This window comes from Ambystoma mexicanum, chromosome 3p, assembly GCF_040938575.1.
Source record: "Ambystoma mexicanum isolate Mex_15411 chromosome 3p, UKY_AmexF1_1, whole genome shotgun sequence".
Lineage (NCBI taxonomy): Eukaryota > Metazoa > Chordata > Amphibia > Caudata > Ambystomatidae > Ambystoma > Ambystoma mexicanum.
Genome location: NC_090925.1, coordinates 1,126,833,076 through 1,126,848,158, shown reverse-complemented (window position 1 = coordinate 1,126,848,158; position 15,083 = coordinate 1,126,833,076). Strand labels below are relative to the sequence as shown.

At 46.7% G+C, this 15,083-nt stretch overlaps 1 protein-coding gene across 1 annotated transcript in view; it reads right to left on the bottom strand.

The window, feature by feature from the left end:
• LOC138579826 (ABC transporter F family member 4-like) overlaps positions 1-15,083 on the bottom strand; it is a 613,068-nt gene that overhangs the window by 456,328 nt on the left and 141,657 nt on the right. The window contains exon 3 of the mRNA XM_069650053.1: positions 8,699-8,770. Within this exon, the coding sequence (XP_069506154.1) occupies positions 8,699-8,770 (72 nt within the window). The remainder of the gene's footprint in view (positions 1-8,698; positions 8,771-15,083) is intronic.

Below are 15,083 nucleotides of genomic sequence, written 5' to 3'. Positions count from 1 at the left end.
ACTGCATTTTCTATGTCGCCTTACTTCTTTCCCTGATGCCACCACTAAGGCGGCTTTCGTATTACCCTACTTAGGTGGAACAGCAGCAGTTTGGGCTAACCCTTTACTGGAGCATGGTAGCCATCTTTTGTACGACTGCAATGCTCTCATCTCTGCTATGTCCCGTGTTTTTGAATCTTGGTACAAGTCCCAGGCCTCAGATTTGGAGCTGCTCTCTTTACAACAGAAGGATATGTTCCTACTATCCCACTTGGCCAAATTTAACCAATTGGTAGCAGAGACAGATTGGCCCGAGGTAAAGAAAGGGCCTCTTTTTATAAAGGTTTTTCTGACCCTCTAAAGGACGTGTTGTCTACTGTCCCGGTGGTTCCCACTGCGTTTTCTGAATTGGTGGACCTGGTTCTACAAGTAGATGCACAAAGGGCGGAACGTAAAGGGGAAAGGAGGGCGGTTCCTTTCGCAACTCCTGTATCGAGCGAACAGAACCATAGTACACCAGAACATATGCAGATCGGCACCCTCAGGGCTCCTGTTTCTCCCGAAGAAAGAGAGAATCGCAGAAAGAATAATTTATGTTATTACTGCGGTTCTTCGGAACACTTTTTGAGACAGTGTCCCAAGAAACCACAAAAACAGGGAAACTCCAAAGCTCGGCAATAGAGGGAGCCCCTTTGCCGAGTCAAACCACTACGGGCTCTGAAACTATGGTCTTGTTTTCAATCCCTGTTAGCATCCTCGCTCCTTCTATAGCTTCATGTTCTGTCGATGCAGTCTCAGATTCGGGGGAGACTGGTAATTATGCGAATAGTGAATTTGTTCGAGACCATGGTATTCCCTTGTTTCCCAAGTCATGTCCGGAATTGGTCAATGCTGTTGATGGCACAACCCTACTATTTGAACTTGTTACCTAGCAGACGGTAGACCTCCTCATGACTACGTCATCTGGCCATACCGCGACTATATCTTTCGATGTTATTGCAGCACCCCAATTTAAGCTCATCCTTGGTTTACCATGGTTGAAGAAGCACAATCCGTCGGTGGATTGGGCTGTTGGGCTGGTGTCTTTTCACTCTGATCTCTGCACTACGTCTTGTGGGACAGCAGGATCCACCCCAACGGGACCTAGTACACATCTATTGGATTCTGCTTTGGTCATTGGGGCGGTTACCGCCACGGTATTACCCCGGGAATACAGGGGATTCAAGGACGTTTTTGACAAGAAGGGTACAGAAATCCTGCCACATCGGCAATATGATTGCCCTATTGACCTGATCCCGAATGCCACCATACCCTCTGGTCGTGTTTACTCCCTGACGCAGAAGGAGGATGCTGTGCTAAAGAAGTACCTAGAAAAGTCCTTGGCCTCTGGTTTTATTAGACCCTTGCGTTCTCCAGCTGCATTGCCTCTTTTCTTCGTTCCCAAAAAAGAAGGCGATTTACGGCCTTGCATCGATTACCGCGCTTTGAACGCGGTCACCATTCGCAACCAGTACCCAATTCCACTTATCTCTGTTCTTCTAGACCAGTTGGGTTCATCTGCAATCTTCACTAAGCTGGATTTACGAGGCGCATATAACCTGGTTAGAATGCGGAAGGGTGACGAATGGAAAACGGTATCAGGTATTAATATCGCCACATATATGGTCGCCGTAAATAATATCGCCGGGAAAATGTCATGGCGATATTATTTGGGTGACCATATATGTGGCGATAGGGGCAAAAAAAAAAATGTAAAAAAAACCAAACAAATATTTGGGGGTTGCGGGGGTGTCCCCCGCATGTTCCATGCAATAATGTTGCCACAAAAAACAACAATTTTTCGGCGATATTTTTGTATGGTGATATTTTTGTGGCGACATTATTACATGGAACCAGGAAAACGGCCTTCAAAACGAAGTATGGTCTTTATGAATACTTGGTTATGCCGTTTCGCTTGAGTAATGCCCCTGCCACATTCCAGTATTTTATCAATGACGTTTTCAAGTGATCTACTCGATCAATACGTCATTGTGTACCTCAACGAAATACTGGTCTATTCTCCTGACTATGACACTCACGTCCAACATGTATCTACAGTATTACAAAGGTTGCGAGACCATTGCCTCTATGCCAAGTTGTAGAAGTGTACGTTCCATGCTACGCACGTTGAATTTTTAGGTTATGATATCACGAATCGGGGAGTTGGGATGAGCAATTCCAAGGTAAGGGCTGTATTAGACTGGCCTGCCCCTACGTCTATCAAGTTATTACAGTCCTTTTTAGGGTTCGCAAATTTTTACAGACGTTTTATACGTTCATTCTCTGCCATTGTGGCTCCATTGACTTCCCTTACGAGCCCTAAGAATTGCTTCAAGTGGACGGAGGAAGCACAGACCGCCTTTGACAACCTGAAAACAGCATTTACCTCCGCAACGGTCCTCCAGCATCCTACTCCTACACAGCCATTCTATGTGGAAGCTGATGCTCCAGGTCAGGCAGTCGCTGCAGTGCTGTCCCAGTTTTGTAAGACACTGGGTTTCTTCATCCTGTGGCTTTCCATTCCAGGAAGCTTACCAGATATGAGGTTAAGTACACTATCACTGAGCGGGGATTGTTATCTGTGCGCGATGCCTTCAAGATTTGGCGACATCACCTCTTGGGTACTGATACTCCGGTGCAGGTCTATACTGACCATCAAAATCTACTCGCTTTGCAGTCCGTGAAATGCACCACAGCCAAACATGCTAGGTTTTTTTCACAGTTCAACTTTGTAATTACCTATCGACCTGGATCCCTGCATTCAAAAGCAGATGCTCTTTCGCAGATGCACGGGGAAAAAAACTACCCACACAAATTTTGGTGGTTTGATGTTACCTAGTCAGGTTGCTTGTACTTGCACCTTGAAACCTTCGTTAAAAGATTCTATAAGAGAATGGGTTTTGGGGAACCCACCAGAGATAGGGCGATTTAACATGGAGATTGTTAAGTCGATGCCTTATGTCAACGGTTGTCTGTTTCTTCCAGACATGGAGTCCAGACGAACTGCGTTAAGTTGGGGGCACGATTCCCTGGTTGCAGCCCATTCTGGTCAGCGTAAAACATTAGAACAGCTGAAGAGATGGTGTTGGTGGCCTTCGATGCAGAAGGATGTTTCAGAATACATCTCTACATGTGCTATTTGTGCCCAGTGCAAGGCTAAAACCATGAAGCCCATGGGCTTGTTATGTCCCCTCCCGATTCCAAGCAAGACATGGACTATGATTTCTATGGATTTTATAACAGAACTACGTCCGTCCATTGCTTTGACACCATATGGGTGGTTGTGGATTCCTTTACAAAGCTTGCGGTCTTTGTCCCATGCCAACGTATACCTACAGCTCCTGCCTTGGCGGACCTGTTTCGTCACCACATTTTTCGTTTTTTTGGTTTACCCGACATCATAATCTCCGATAGAGGCTCGCAATTCACCTCCCATTTCTGGCGGCATCTTGCTCCGTCCCTGGGGGTGGATGGACGGTATTCTAGTGCTTACCATCTGGAAACAGATGGTCAAACGGAACGTTTAAATGCCACACTCGAGCAATATCTATGTTGTTTGACTATGCAGCATCAGGAGTCTTGGTTGTCGGTATTGGTGGCGGCCGAGTTTGCATATAACAGCTCGGTCCATACTTCCACAGAATCAACTCCTTTTTTTGCTTTGTATGGTTACCAACCATGCTGATAATGCGGCGGTCCAGGACAGTCTTAGAGACATAGCTACTTTACACCATCAAGTACATTGCCGTTTGAGGGAGGCTCAGGAACGCTCGAAGAAATGTGCAGATCAACATTGATCACCTGCTCCCGATTACCATCCCGGCATGTTGGTTTGGCTCTCCACCAGACACCTTCGCATCCCTATAAGCAGTTGTTTAAAGCCCAGATTTGTGGGTCCTTATCGGGTCAAGGACATAATAAACCCGTCTGCGGTTAGACTGGAGTTGCCAGGTTCATGGAAAATCCATCCTGTCTTTCATGTGTCTCTTTTGAAGCCATGTTCTGATGGTACCAGGCTCCCCGTTCATCCTCCTCCAGTCAGGGTACAAGGCGAGGAGGAATATGAGGTTCAAGCCATCCTTGCTTCTAAGGTCTCCCGGGGGTTCGATTGTTTCAACAGGTTTGTTTTTAACAGGTATCATGTGAGACTTCTTGTAATTGAGGGAGAAGCCCAGTCTGTGGAGGGAGTGGCAAATGAAATTGAGATGTTCTTGGGCCTGGTCGGATGAATATGCCCTGATCAGCCAATCATCCAGGTAGGGGCAAACATGAATCCCCCTTCTCCTGAGACTCGCTGCCACCACTGCCATTAACTTGGTGAAAACCCTTGGGGCGGAAGTCAGCCCGATTGGAAGATCTCTAAACTGATAATGAGAACCGCCAATGGCGAACCTCATGTACTTCCTGTGCTGGTGATGGATTGGCGCATGAAAGTAAGCATTGTGAACGTCCAACAATACCATCCAATCCTGGAGCTGGAGGGCCTGATGGATCTGAGAAAGTGTGACCATTTTGAACTTGTCCTCCCTGAGGAACCTATTCAAGTATCTCAAGTTCAAATAGTCCTCGGTCCTCTGTCCTTCTTGGGGATTAGGGAATGGGGAGAATACCATCCTGTTCATCCCCATCACAGGTACTGGTTCTATAGCACCTTTCTCTAGCAGGGTCAAAATGTCCTGCAACAGGAATGGATATGGAAAGGTTAGCGAATGATTTCTCGGTGGATGATCCCATGGTCTCTGTATAAAGGGGAGGCAATAACCCTGGGCTACAGTTTCCAGTGCCCATGCATCAGAATTAATACATCACCATTCTTTAAGATGTTGTGACAGTCTACCTCCCACGGGGTGATTTGTGAGTCAAGACCTCAGAGTGGTTTTGAGGCAGCTGAAGCAGCGGCTGATGGTAAAGGCGCTGCTGCTTGGGCTGGCTTTGCACCTCTGCCTCCTCCACCACGAGGGAATCTTCTCTGTCCTCTTTGACTAGCCTGTCCTCTCGCTCTTCGGAGTAGTAACGAAAGGACCTATCCCTCCAAGATTATCCACTCTGGTTAAAAGGCTCTGGCTGCTTGACTGCATCACTTAAGGACTTGGCTGTTGCCTTTCGGGTCTGCAGTTTTTCAAGGCTTTCATGAGCCTTATTTCCAAATAAATGGGAGCCGTCAAAGTGCATGTTAAGAAGTCTGGATTGGACATCAGGTGCAAAACCTGACTTCCTCAACCACCAAATCTGCGTATGACAGTGTTTGCCACCATGGCCCTGCTAACGCTGTCAGCAGTGTCCAGACCTTATTGTAGAGACTCACACATGTCCTCTTTTACATCCCTTATCAGGTTCATGAAGCAGTCTCTTTCCTCACCCTCAAGAATGTGATCAGCCGCCATCACTATGCAGTCCTACAGGGTGAATTAGCAGACTTCAAAGCCATGCTGCTAGCAGAAAAGACTTTCTTTGCCCAAGAGTCAAAGCGTTTGTCATCCCTATCAGAGGGTATGGTTGGGTACGCTGCTTGCTTGGAGGCAGATGTAGCTGCCTGTACACTAGGCTTTCCGGGATGAATTGACAGGGCCGGGATCGCTACTGGATTGCCTGTATTTATTTTTTGGTCAAATTATTCTTTACTGCAGGAGCCTCCCAGTTTGCTGCAACCCTTTTTTGCATTTTGAGGACCCTTGTCCAATATATCAGTCAGGTCGTCCTGTTCAAATGCAGGAGCTGGTCTACTCCACCCCAGGATTTCCACCACTCTGGTCATTAGTCTGCATGAACAGCTGGGTCTGGTTTCACAAAATCTAGTTCTGGGGAGGTGACTACCCCACTACCTGTCTGTCATGTAGTTCCCTAAATAAACTTGGTCTCTTCTGAAATAAAACATTCAGGTATATTAGTATTCTTTAGAATACTAGGGGTATCCAACTGGAGATCACATGGAGGGGTATCATCAGTGGTTTCATAGCCCTCATATATTGAAGTCAAGGACCTGAAAAAAATCCTTTTTAGGTAAAGGTTTAAAAATCTTTTCCCGGCTTTTTTTTATGGAAAGGCACCGAAGAAGGTACAATCGGCATCAATGTTTATTGTATTGTTGATAAAGGCGTTGATGGTGTTGACGTTGATGGTGTTGACGACTTGACTTTATCTTGTCCTGCGAGGGTCTTTGCCCTCGACTCGACATTTTCTTCGACAATTTCTCATCTCGTTGAGTACTTGAAGCCTCATGAGTAGTCTTAGGCTTATGACAGGGGCTCGAGGGCGCTGTCATGATGCCTACCCCCGGGCATCCAGATCAAGCCCATCAGCCCCGGGAGCAGGCATCCAGGTATTTAATAAAACCCCAGCAGTCCCGGCTGGGGGCTGTCTGGGTTCAGTCCTGGCACCTTAGGCGCCAGGCTCATAATAGAAATCAGTCCTGGCGCCATAGGTGCCAGGCTCATAGACTTTACTTACCTCATGCAGACCATGCTGCAAATGAATCCAAGCCAACGTGAGGCCTGGATGGGACTATTTTTCTACAGGGACTATTTTTTACTTGGGTGTGGTTCTAGGGACTTCTTACCTGGAACTACTTTGGAGGCTATTTAAACCACGCCCGAACAGCAGCACATGCTTCGCGTTATTCTGCATCCAGCAGTGTACCGCTCACCGTGCCTGCAGTCAGCATCCAGTCTTCAGCCACGCCGTCTCGAATCCAGAGCTCCTAGCAATAGAAGAAAGAAAAAGGAAAGGTTAGAAAACAGATATTATTTCAATCCTTACCTGAATTCCGGATCATCACGTCTTCACACTTGAAAAGGACATTATTCTACACGCGTTGCATCGCCAGCTGCAGCGCCGCGCCATACTCACCAGTCCTCACAGCATTTTTCGATCCGGCGCAGCCTCCATCATTTTCTCTGCCGAATTCCACCCTCTAGGCGACGAAAGAAACATAAGGTGAGCCGAGAGAGCCAACAAATACAATCTCTCCACCATAGACTTACCTGATTAACAACCGGAGGCATTATTCTGTAACAAACCGCAACTTCTTACGCCACACCTGTAAGGAGAGAGAAACCAGCAATTTAAACACACGCACCTTGTGCCGGACAGTGTTGGGTAATACAGAGTCTTACCTGAACACCATCAGCTGCCACAAGACAATCTTCCCTTGGACCCAGCTGCAACACAAGAAAGGAATGTACGAGAGTGAACATCGGACATATTGAACTCTTTGAACTTTATACTTATGGGTTCTCGCCTGGATCCTCAGTGTCAATATTCATCCGGAACTCTTCCAACGCCCTCAAACCAGTGAAGTAACTGATATCTACGCGCCCTTGCATTCCACGCAGGATGGTGAGCTCATCATTTACAAACATAAGGTGAGCTTACAGAAAGTGAATATCGGTGGTGATTAGTGGGGAGAACAGTGGGGTGCCATTACTAAAATCCACGGGTGGCTAAATCTCTTTATCCACTTGCAGGAGAATATTTCTATGGGTCAAGCAGACGAGATTAGGTGGTCCAGTCCAGTCTGTCATCGCTGCACTACGCTTCACGTTGGAGGAGGTCGCAGCTGTCCGGGTCCAATCGACGCCCCTGTGGGAGCCAGGTGAGCGTAACAGGCAAGCCGGTTTTCACCTTGGCATCATGCCTGTCTTCGACCGTAGCATGGCCACTTTTCTTATGCTTCAAGGAGGTTGGGACCTGATCCTCGAAGATCTTGCACATTTTCTTCGTCAAGAGTTCCCACTCCTCTTTGGAGGAAGATTTAGTTGGGCAGACTACGCTCCTTTCTGAGGCAGAAGACGAGGAAGATGAAGGTGATCTGTGCCTTCTCTTTGATTTTTTCAAAGACGATGAGGATTGTCTGCTCCTCAAGTCTGATTGTTTATTCAATCTTTTTTTGTGAGGAGAGGAATCTCTCGACTCATGGAATAACCTGAATTTAGATGCAGTGGACGGGGATTAGGGCACAATCCTAACCACTGCAAGTGTAGATTTGCGCTCTTTTAAGGCCTTACCTGTCATCGACTGACAGGATTGACAGTCGTCGTTTAAATGCTCAACGCTCATGCACCAGAGGCATATCTTATGTGGTTCTGTGATCGACATCCTGGCGCTGCATTTTAGACACTTTTTTGAAGCCCTTCTTTGGAGTAGTTGGAGAAGACAAGGCCATTTTCAATAAGTTTTCAAAGAAAACTGAAGCCCGTCGTTAATCTCGAAGCAATCGCATTTGTGGAAAAATTGAACTAAAGCCAACAGGTGCTGCGTGTGGTATATGCACTCGACAATGACGTCAGCTGATATGGAAGCCCCCGAGGGACATCGTGTCAACCGTCTCGAAGCACAGTGCCCTCTGCCTAGAGAATTTTATTTTCCAAAGCAGCTAAAGCTGGAAATTAAGACATGATAGATGAAGAATATGCGGGAGGGCACAATCCATTCAAAGAAATCATTATATTAGGAGAGGACCAAAACAGGGTGAACAAAGTCGTTGACAAAAAACTGTTAGCAGACCACAAGACAAACGTACTGTCAAGACAGGCCTAACCTAAGCAATGGCAAGCAAGCCAAGTAATGTCAGGAATACATAAGAGCACAACTTAAAAACCATAAACACCTGTAGTGACCGAAACTTTATAAATGTAATAGAAATTAGGGAGAGAAAGAAGAAAAGAAAAAAGAAGAATCGTACCTGCTTTTTCGGCCCATCTCCGCTTTTCTCCAGCAGGCTATGTTGCTCAGTCTGCAGTGGGCTCTGAAGGCCCTGTGTAATGAACATAAGAACGCATGCAGTAATCTGTCTATTCCAGGGCTGGAATATTTAACATTTTCAAAAGCACTTTCTCTCCCAGTGAAAGAGATGGAAATACATGAAAGAGAGCACCAGTAAATACTTCTGATAACTTGTTAATAGTGCCTAGCATTTCCTCCTGCAAAGGAAGAGGTTTCCCAAGGGCATTACTTCACTCACCAGGATAAATGGTCTAGTCGTGTTCTATAATTTAAGACCAAAAAATAGTGTTACCTCCACATTTTGGGTAGCGGTAGAATTAGCAGTAGGACTTAGCAGGCAATTTCACCTAACAGGCCCACTTCTGGTGAAGTGGAATTTATATGCAGAGAATTACCACCCAGTTCATAATGACATCCCAGGTGCTCAAGTCTCCTGAATCTACAAGTATCTTGATTGGTTTCATGAAAATGGCTTTTAGCGAACTATCACTCTTATAGCAGGTAAGCAAATTTCCATGACAAGGTCTCACATACACAAGTGTTAAAAATTTGGTTCTATGTGAAAATGTCCCCAGGGAAATGTAGTCATGTGAAAATATAGCCAGAAAAAAAGTTGTTTTAAAAAATGTAGTAATTCAATGGAAAGTGAAAATGTTGCCAGTAATAAGGTCACCAAAAAAGGTATTTTTAAATGTACAAGGCTGAAACCGTCAATAAAACCTCCACAATCACCCTAACTCCATTCTTAAACCTTCCCCCAACTCGCATTGCTACACTGAAATCTTACAGAACACTAACCCTTCAAAGCGCTAAAACATGTTGTTTGCATGTTACTCAATACAAAATCAATGGAAAAAAACTCCAACCCCATCACCAGCTCGCCATAAATGACATAGCCATTGCCCTAATCCAAACCCTTGCTCTAATCCTTACCTTACTCTAATTGCAACTCTAAAACTTACCTTAGTGCTTACTTTTTTCTAACCACTAGGTTTATCCTGACCCCCTTAACCTATACCAGAATCACCAGCCCTCCCCAACGTCCCTCTCTTTAACACTTACCCATACCATTACTCTATCAGCCCTAGCCTTACCATAACCCCTACCCTAAAATCTTTACTCTAACCCTCCCCTTACCCTATCCTTGCCCTAAACCAAGTAATCACACGCCCACAAAACCCTTCTTAACCCTAACAAATACTATAGAAGCACTACATATTTGGCTATTTTTCAGCTGCATTTTTAGACTACATTTTGCTTGGCAACTTTTTCACTGCAGAGGCATTTTCACCACTTTTTGACGGACTACAATTTTGCTGGCAATCTTTTCACTGGATACCAAAAACATGACTTTGTTCTAAATTCTAGTCATTTGTTAGGTACTCTCCATCTGCCAACCATTGTCAGCATATGTTCTGGTGCTACAATAATTTTCTAGGTTTTGCCAAGTTGTGTTCTAATACTCACATCAGGTAACAGTTATTGCTATCATGTATAATGTATTCCATGGAAAAACCCAGGTACTCACAGCATTGGAAGGTGTTCACATCATCAACACACCGGGAACTCACATCATTTCCAGGTATTGTTACCATAATTCCAGGTACTCAACCACTGGCCGGTATCTGCATCAAAAGACCCTTCATTACGAGTTTGGTGGTATTCCTACGTTAAATACGACAGAGCACTACCAAAAGGAATTACTGTCTCCGCCACTTGGCCTGATGGATTTACTGCTGGGTTACAGGTGGTGGTAGACAGAGTTAGTCCCTATTTTTTGGAGTCCATAGGACTCGATGGGGATTACAGCAGAATTAATACAGGCGGAAATTCCGCCAATGATAATTCTGCCGATTTTGGCAAACTTGGAATATGGTGGAGTGGTAAAAGTGTCGGTTATTCTGTTACCGCCCATTTTTGACTGCTCCGCCATACTCGTAATGAGGACTCAGATGTTCACACTTTTGCCACATGCCAGATAGTTATGACATATGAAAGCTATTCAGACCTAATGCCACGTTTCATCCTGAAATGCCAATGTACTCACATTATTTGCCAATTTTCTTCCAACATTTGTCCCTTTACTTAGACCCTTTGTCGGAGCGCCTGCACACTGGCCAGGTGTTTTGGCCTGTGGTGGCTTAGGCTCCAAATGTCTTCGGATCCATGCAGGGTATTGTTGCTGATCAGCTGCTTGTCCTGGTTATGGACAGGACCATGCATGTTGAGGACTTAAAGTCACCTAATGCAATATAGCCTTAGAGTCACCTTCCTTTCTGTTGACTAGTCTGGGTGATGTGCTATTAGAAGATGCAGTGTGTTGTCTTTTTAGCTAGCATTTTTTCTTATCTTTGAACCGAATCTATCTAAATGTTTATTATATTCATTGTAATTCTGCTTCCTACCACGATGTGACAAATCAGCATCTCGCGCGCACCTTCGCCACGCAACTCAGGGGCCGATTCCGAGCTCGTACTCAATGCCATGCTGTAATAGGACATTCCCTCCATAGGTCCGTTCACCTCCAGAGGAGAGATGTCCTAAAGGAAGGCAAGACAATGCATGTAAAAAGTGCGGCGATGAAGCGCTGGAGGGTTAACGTGTGCAGAGCACCTCTGGAACCAAATGCAAAATTCAAAGCCACATTTCTACAGTACAAAAAGCGTCAGCGAGCTTGCAGATGTTTGGTAGCACTTTCTGTAAAGTAGAAATGTGTCCAAGCCGCGTGGAAAGAAATATACTGTTTCATGGTGCACTCTTCTGCCATCTTGTGGCGTAATTTTGTATTAGCATTTAAAGGTCATGCTTAAGGAACATCTTTTATTTTTTAAGTAGCAACGTCTTGCTCTTTGTACGAAATGCCATGTCTTTTTAAACATGTTTTTATTGGTTTTACACAAGCAAGTACTGCAATCTGTCATGTGAAAATTAAGGCATTACAATCTGTGGAGTCTCGCTTGGAACTACAAATGAAGAAACAAACACAAAATCTAAACAAAACAGTTGGTCAGTAGGAAGGTTTAGCTGAAAGTGGTGGCCAAAGATTGGTGGGGGTGGGTGAGACTCTCAGGGCCCCTCCTCAGAACTAGAGCTCCCAGAGGTGGAACATACTTCAGGTCCCCGCTGGGGGGGCAGGGGGGACAGCTACACTTTAGATCCAGACTTTCGCTGTATTCCCTCTATTTGGCTGGCACGGGCAGACCTCTCTGGTCGGATGTCCCCAGCTACTCTGAGTTATCTTTCAGTCACTTTTGCCCATCCAGCGTAGGGAGGGAGGCTGTCGAGCCAGACCTGGGTATGACTGAGCGTAGTCCAAGAAGGGCGACCAAGTGTGGTAGAATTTGTCTCTATTCTCGAACCTGAGGGCAGTGATTTTTTCCGCCGCTATTATGTCCCAACACTTGGTCCACCACATTTGGACCGAAGGACCTTCTGGATTTTTCCAAAGTCTTGCAACTGAAATCTTGGCCGCGGTCAGCAGATGGGAGCAGAGTTCTGCCCTGTGACCTGATAGGGGGAATTGGCCCTCACACCTTGATCCGAGCAGTGCGATTCCTGGGTCCCAGGGGATTGTCAATCCCGTGATCAGTTTGATTTGCTCCAATACTGCTTTCCAAAACTGCAATGATTTGGGACACGACCAGAACAGATGGAAGAGTGAGCCTTTGTCCGGGCAACCTCTCCAGCATGTTGGTGGAATCGCCGGGTTGCATTTGTTGAGGGATTCTGGAGTCCGGTACCACCTGTAGCATACCTTGAATGCCCCTTCCTTGTTGGTAACACATTTCGAGCTTCTATTTGCTCTAGTCCAGATCTGGTCCCATTCCTCCGGCTCGATGGGTCTGCCAATGTCTCTCTCCTATTTGCGCATGGATGGCTCCTTGAGGGCCGGGTCGGTCCTGTCTAGGATCTTGTAGAGGGTAGAGATCTTTCCCTTGGGGGGCGGTGATATGAGGGTCTGTTCTAGGGCTATTAGGTCTCTACTTCCCAGGTTTTTAATGATTCTGTTTGAGAGCCAGTGCTTAAGTTGGGTGTATCTGAACCTTTCGTTCTCATGTACCTTGAATTTTATCTTGCAGGCCTCAAAGTCCAAAGGGTTGCCCTCCACAAAGAAGTCACAAACTTTCTCCAATCCTCTCTCCCTCCATCTCTGGAAGTCTTTGGGGCTGGTACCCGGTGAGAATTCCGGGTTCCCCCAGATCGGGGTGAGCGGGCCCGTGGTGCTGCGTGCTCCCCATCTCCGCGCTGCCCTCTTCCAATTCGCTACTGTGTTTTCGGTTGCTGAGAGCGGACCGTTGTCCGGGCCGTCGCTGGCACGTTTTATGTGTGGTAATGAGGTGATCGGGACTGGGCTCCAGGCCTCCTCCAGTTCCAGCCATCGGGGTTTTGGAGTGGCCTGAGGCCAGGCGAATGCATGGGAGAGTTGGGCAGCTAGGATATATCTGGCAGTGTCGGGTGCTCCCAATCCCCCTAGTACTCGACCCCGCAGCATGATATTCCTTGGGATCCGAGGCTGTTGTCCCTCCCAGATGTATCTCGTGATACTCCTTTGAAGTTTCTGTATCGCTTGTTTCGGGATAGCCGTTGGCAGGGCTGAGCAGTGGTAAAGCAGTCTTGGGATGAGGTTCATTTTCAGAGCCGTTATTCTTCCAAACCAGGAGATTTCTTTCTTCTGCCAGCGTGAATTTAGATCCCTTCTAAATTCTTTGAACAGAGGGGGAAAATTAGCTTTGTATAGATTGTTGGGAGAGCCTGGTAGTTGGACCTCTAGATATGATAGGTTTTTTTCGGACCAGGGAATGTGGTATTCCTTCGCAATGTCCGTGATCATAGATCTAGGTAGGTTGATGCCCAGAGCCGATGATTTGGAAAGGTTCACCTTGAACCCCGAAGCCTCCCCAAAATCTTTCAATTCGGTCCAAAGAGCTTTTATGGATTCCCTGGGCTTAGTTAATGTTAAGAGGACATCATCGACATAGAAGGCCGCTTTGTAGATATGGGCTTTGATAGACAGGCCATGGATTGCCGCATTTTGCCACACTCGGCGTGCGAAGGGCTCCATGGAGAGGGCGTAGATCAAAGGGGAGAGGGGACACCCTTGCCTTGTGCCCCTCGAAATGTGGATCGTGTCGGATCTGGATCCATTAATTCTCAACCTGGTGGATGGACGCTGATAGTTGGCTAGAGTCCATTTTATGAAGTTGGGGCCGAAGCCAAAGTGTCTTAATGTTTTGTGTATGTAGCCCCAGTCTAGCCTGTCAAAAGCTTTGTGAGCATCGAGCGAGAGAACCATCAGCTCCTGACCTTTCCTGCTGGCAGATTCAATGACGTTTATAGATCTTCTGATGTTGTCGAGAGTGCTGCGGCTGGGGATGAACCCGGTTTGGTCCGGGTGTATGATGTCAGGTAGTAAAGGAGCCAGCCTGTTTGCCAAGATTTTGGCGAAGATTTTGGCGTCGTAGTTCAGGAGCATGATGGGCCTGTACGAGGCACATAGGCTCCGGTCTCTGCCTGGTTTAAGGAGCAGCACTGTCAGCGACTCTTCCATAGAGGGGGTGGTTGTTCTCGATGAGAGGAAGGAGTTGAAGAGGGCGGCCAGCTGGGGGGAGAGTATGTATGAGAACTTTTTGTAGAATGGAGCTGTGAGACCATCCGGACCTGGAGACGAGTTTTTCAGTTTTGCTCTGACCTCGCTCACTTCCTCAGTACAAATCGGAGCTTCTAGAGCTGCCAGGTGAGGATGTGGGGCACCCGGCTTGACCCCAGATAGGTATTTTGCCTGTGCCTCTTCTGCCGTGGGGGAACCCGACATGGTTGCTCTGTGGTGCGCCGTCATGATGTCTATTTTCTCTGGGTTGGCGTAACGCGGCGTTCCCTGGGAGTCCTGAAGACATTGGATGGGGTTCCGAGAGTGAAACTTTTTCAATTTGTGGGCCAGGAGGCGATTTGCTTTGTTGCTGTGCACATAATAAAATTGTTTGGTGTATGTGAGAGCTCTGGCTGCCTTATCTGCTAGATGCATTTCTAGAGATCGTTTTGCTCTTTGGAGCATGCAGCTTGCTTTCCTGTTCTGCCCCTGCTTCAGGATGCATTCAGCCCCGGACACCTCCGCTTCGAGTTTGTCCTGCTGCAGTTTGCGTAGACGTCGCAGCCTGGCGGTGCAGTCGTTAGCTGTGCCCCTGATCACAGGTTTCATGGCGTCCCAGATCGTGGAGATTGAGGAGTCTTTAGTAGTGTTCTCCTTAAAGTAATTCTTGAGGGCTTCTGCTATATCCGTTCTGATTGCTATGTCTGTCAAGATTTGGTCTTGAAGTTTCCAATGCCGCTGAGTTGGCTCGGGGAAG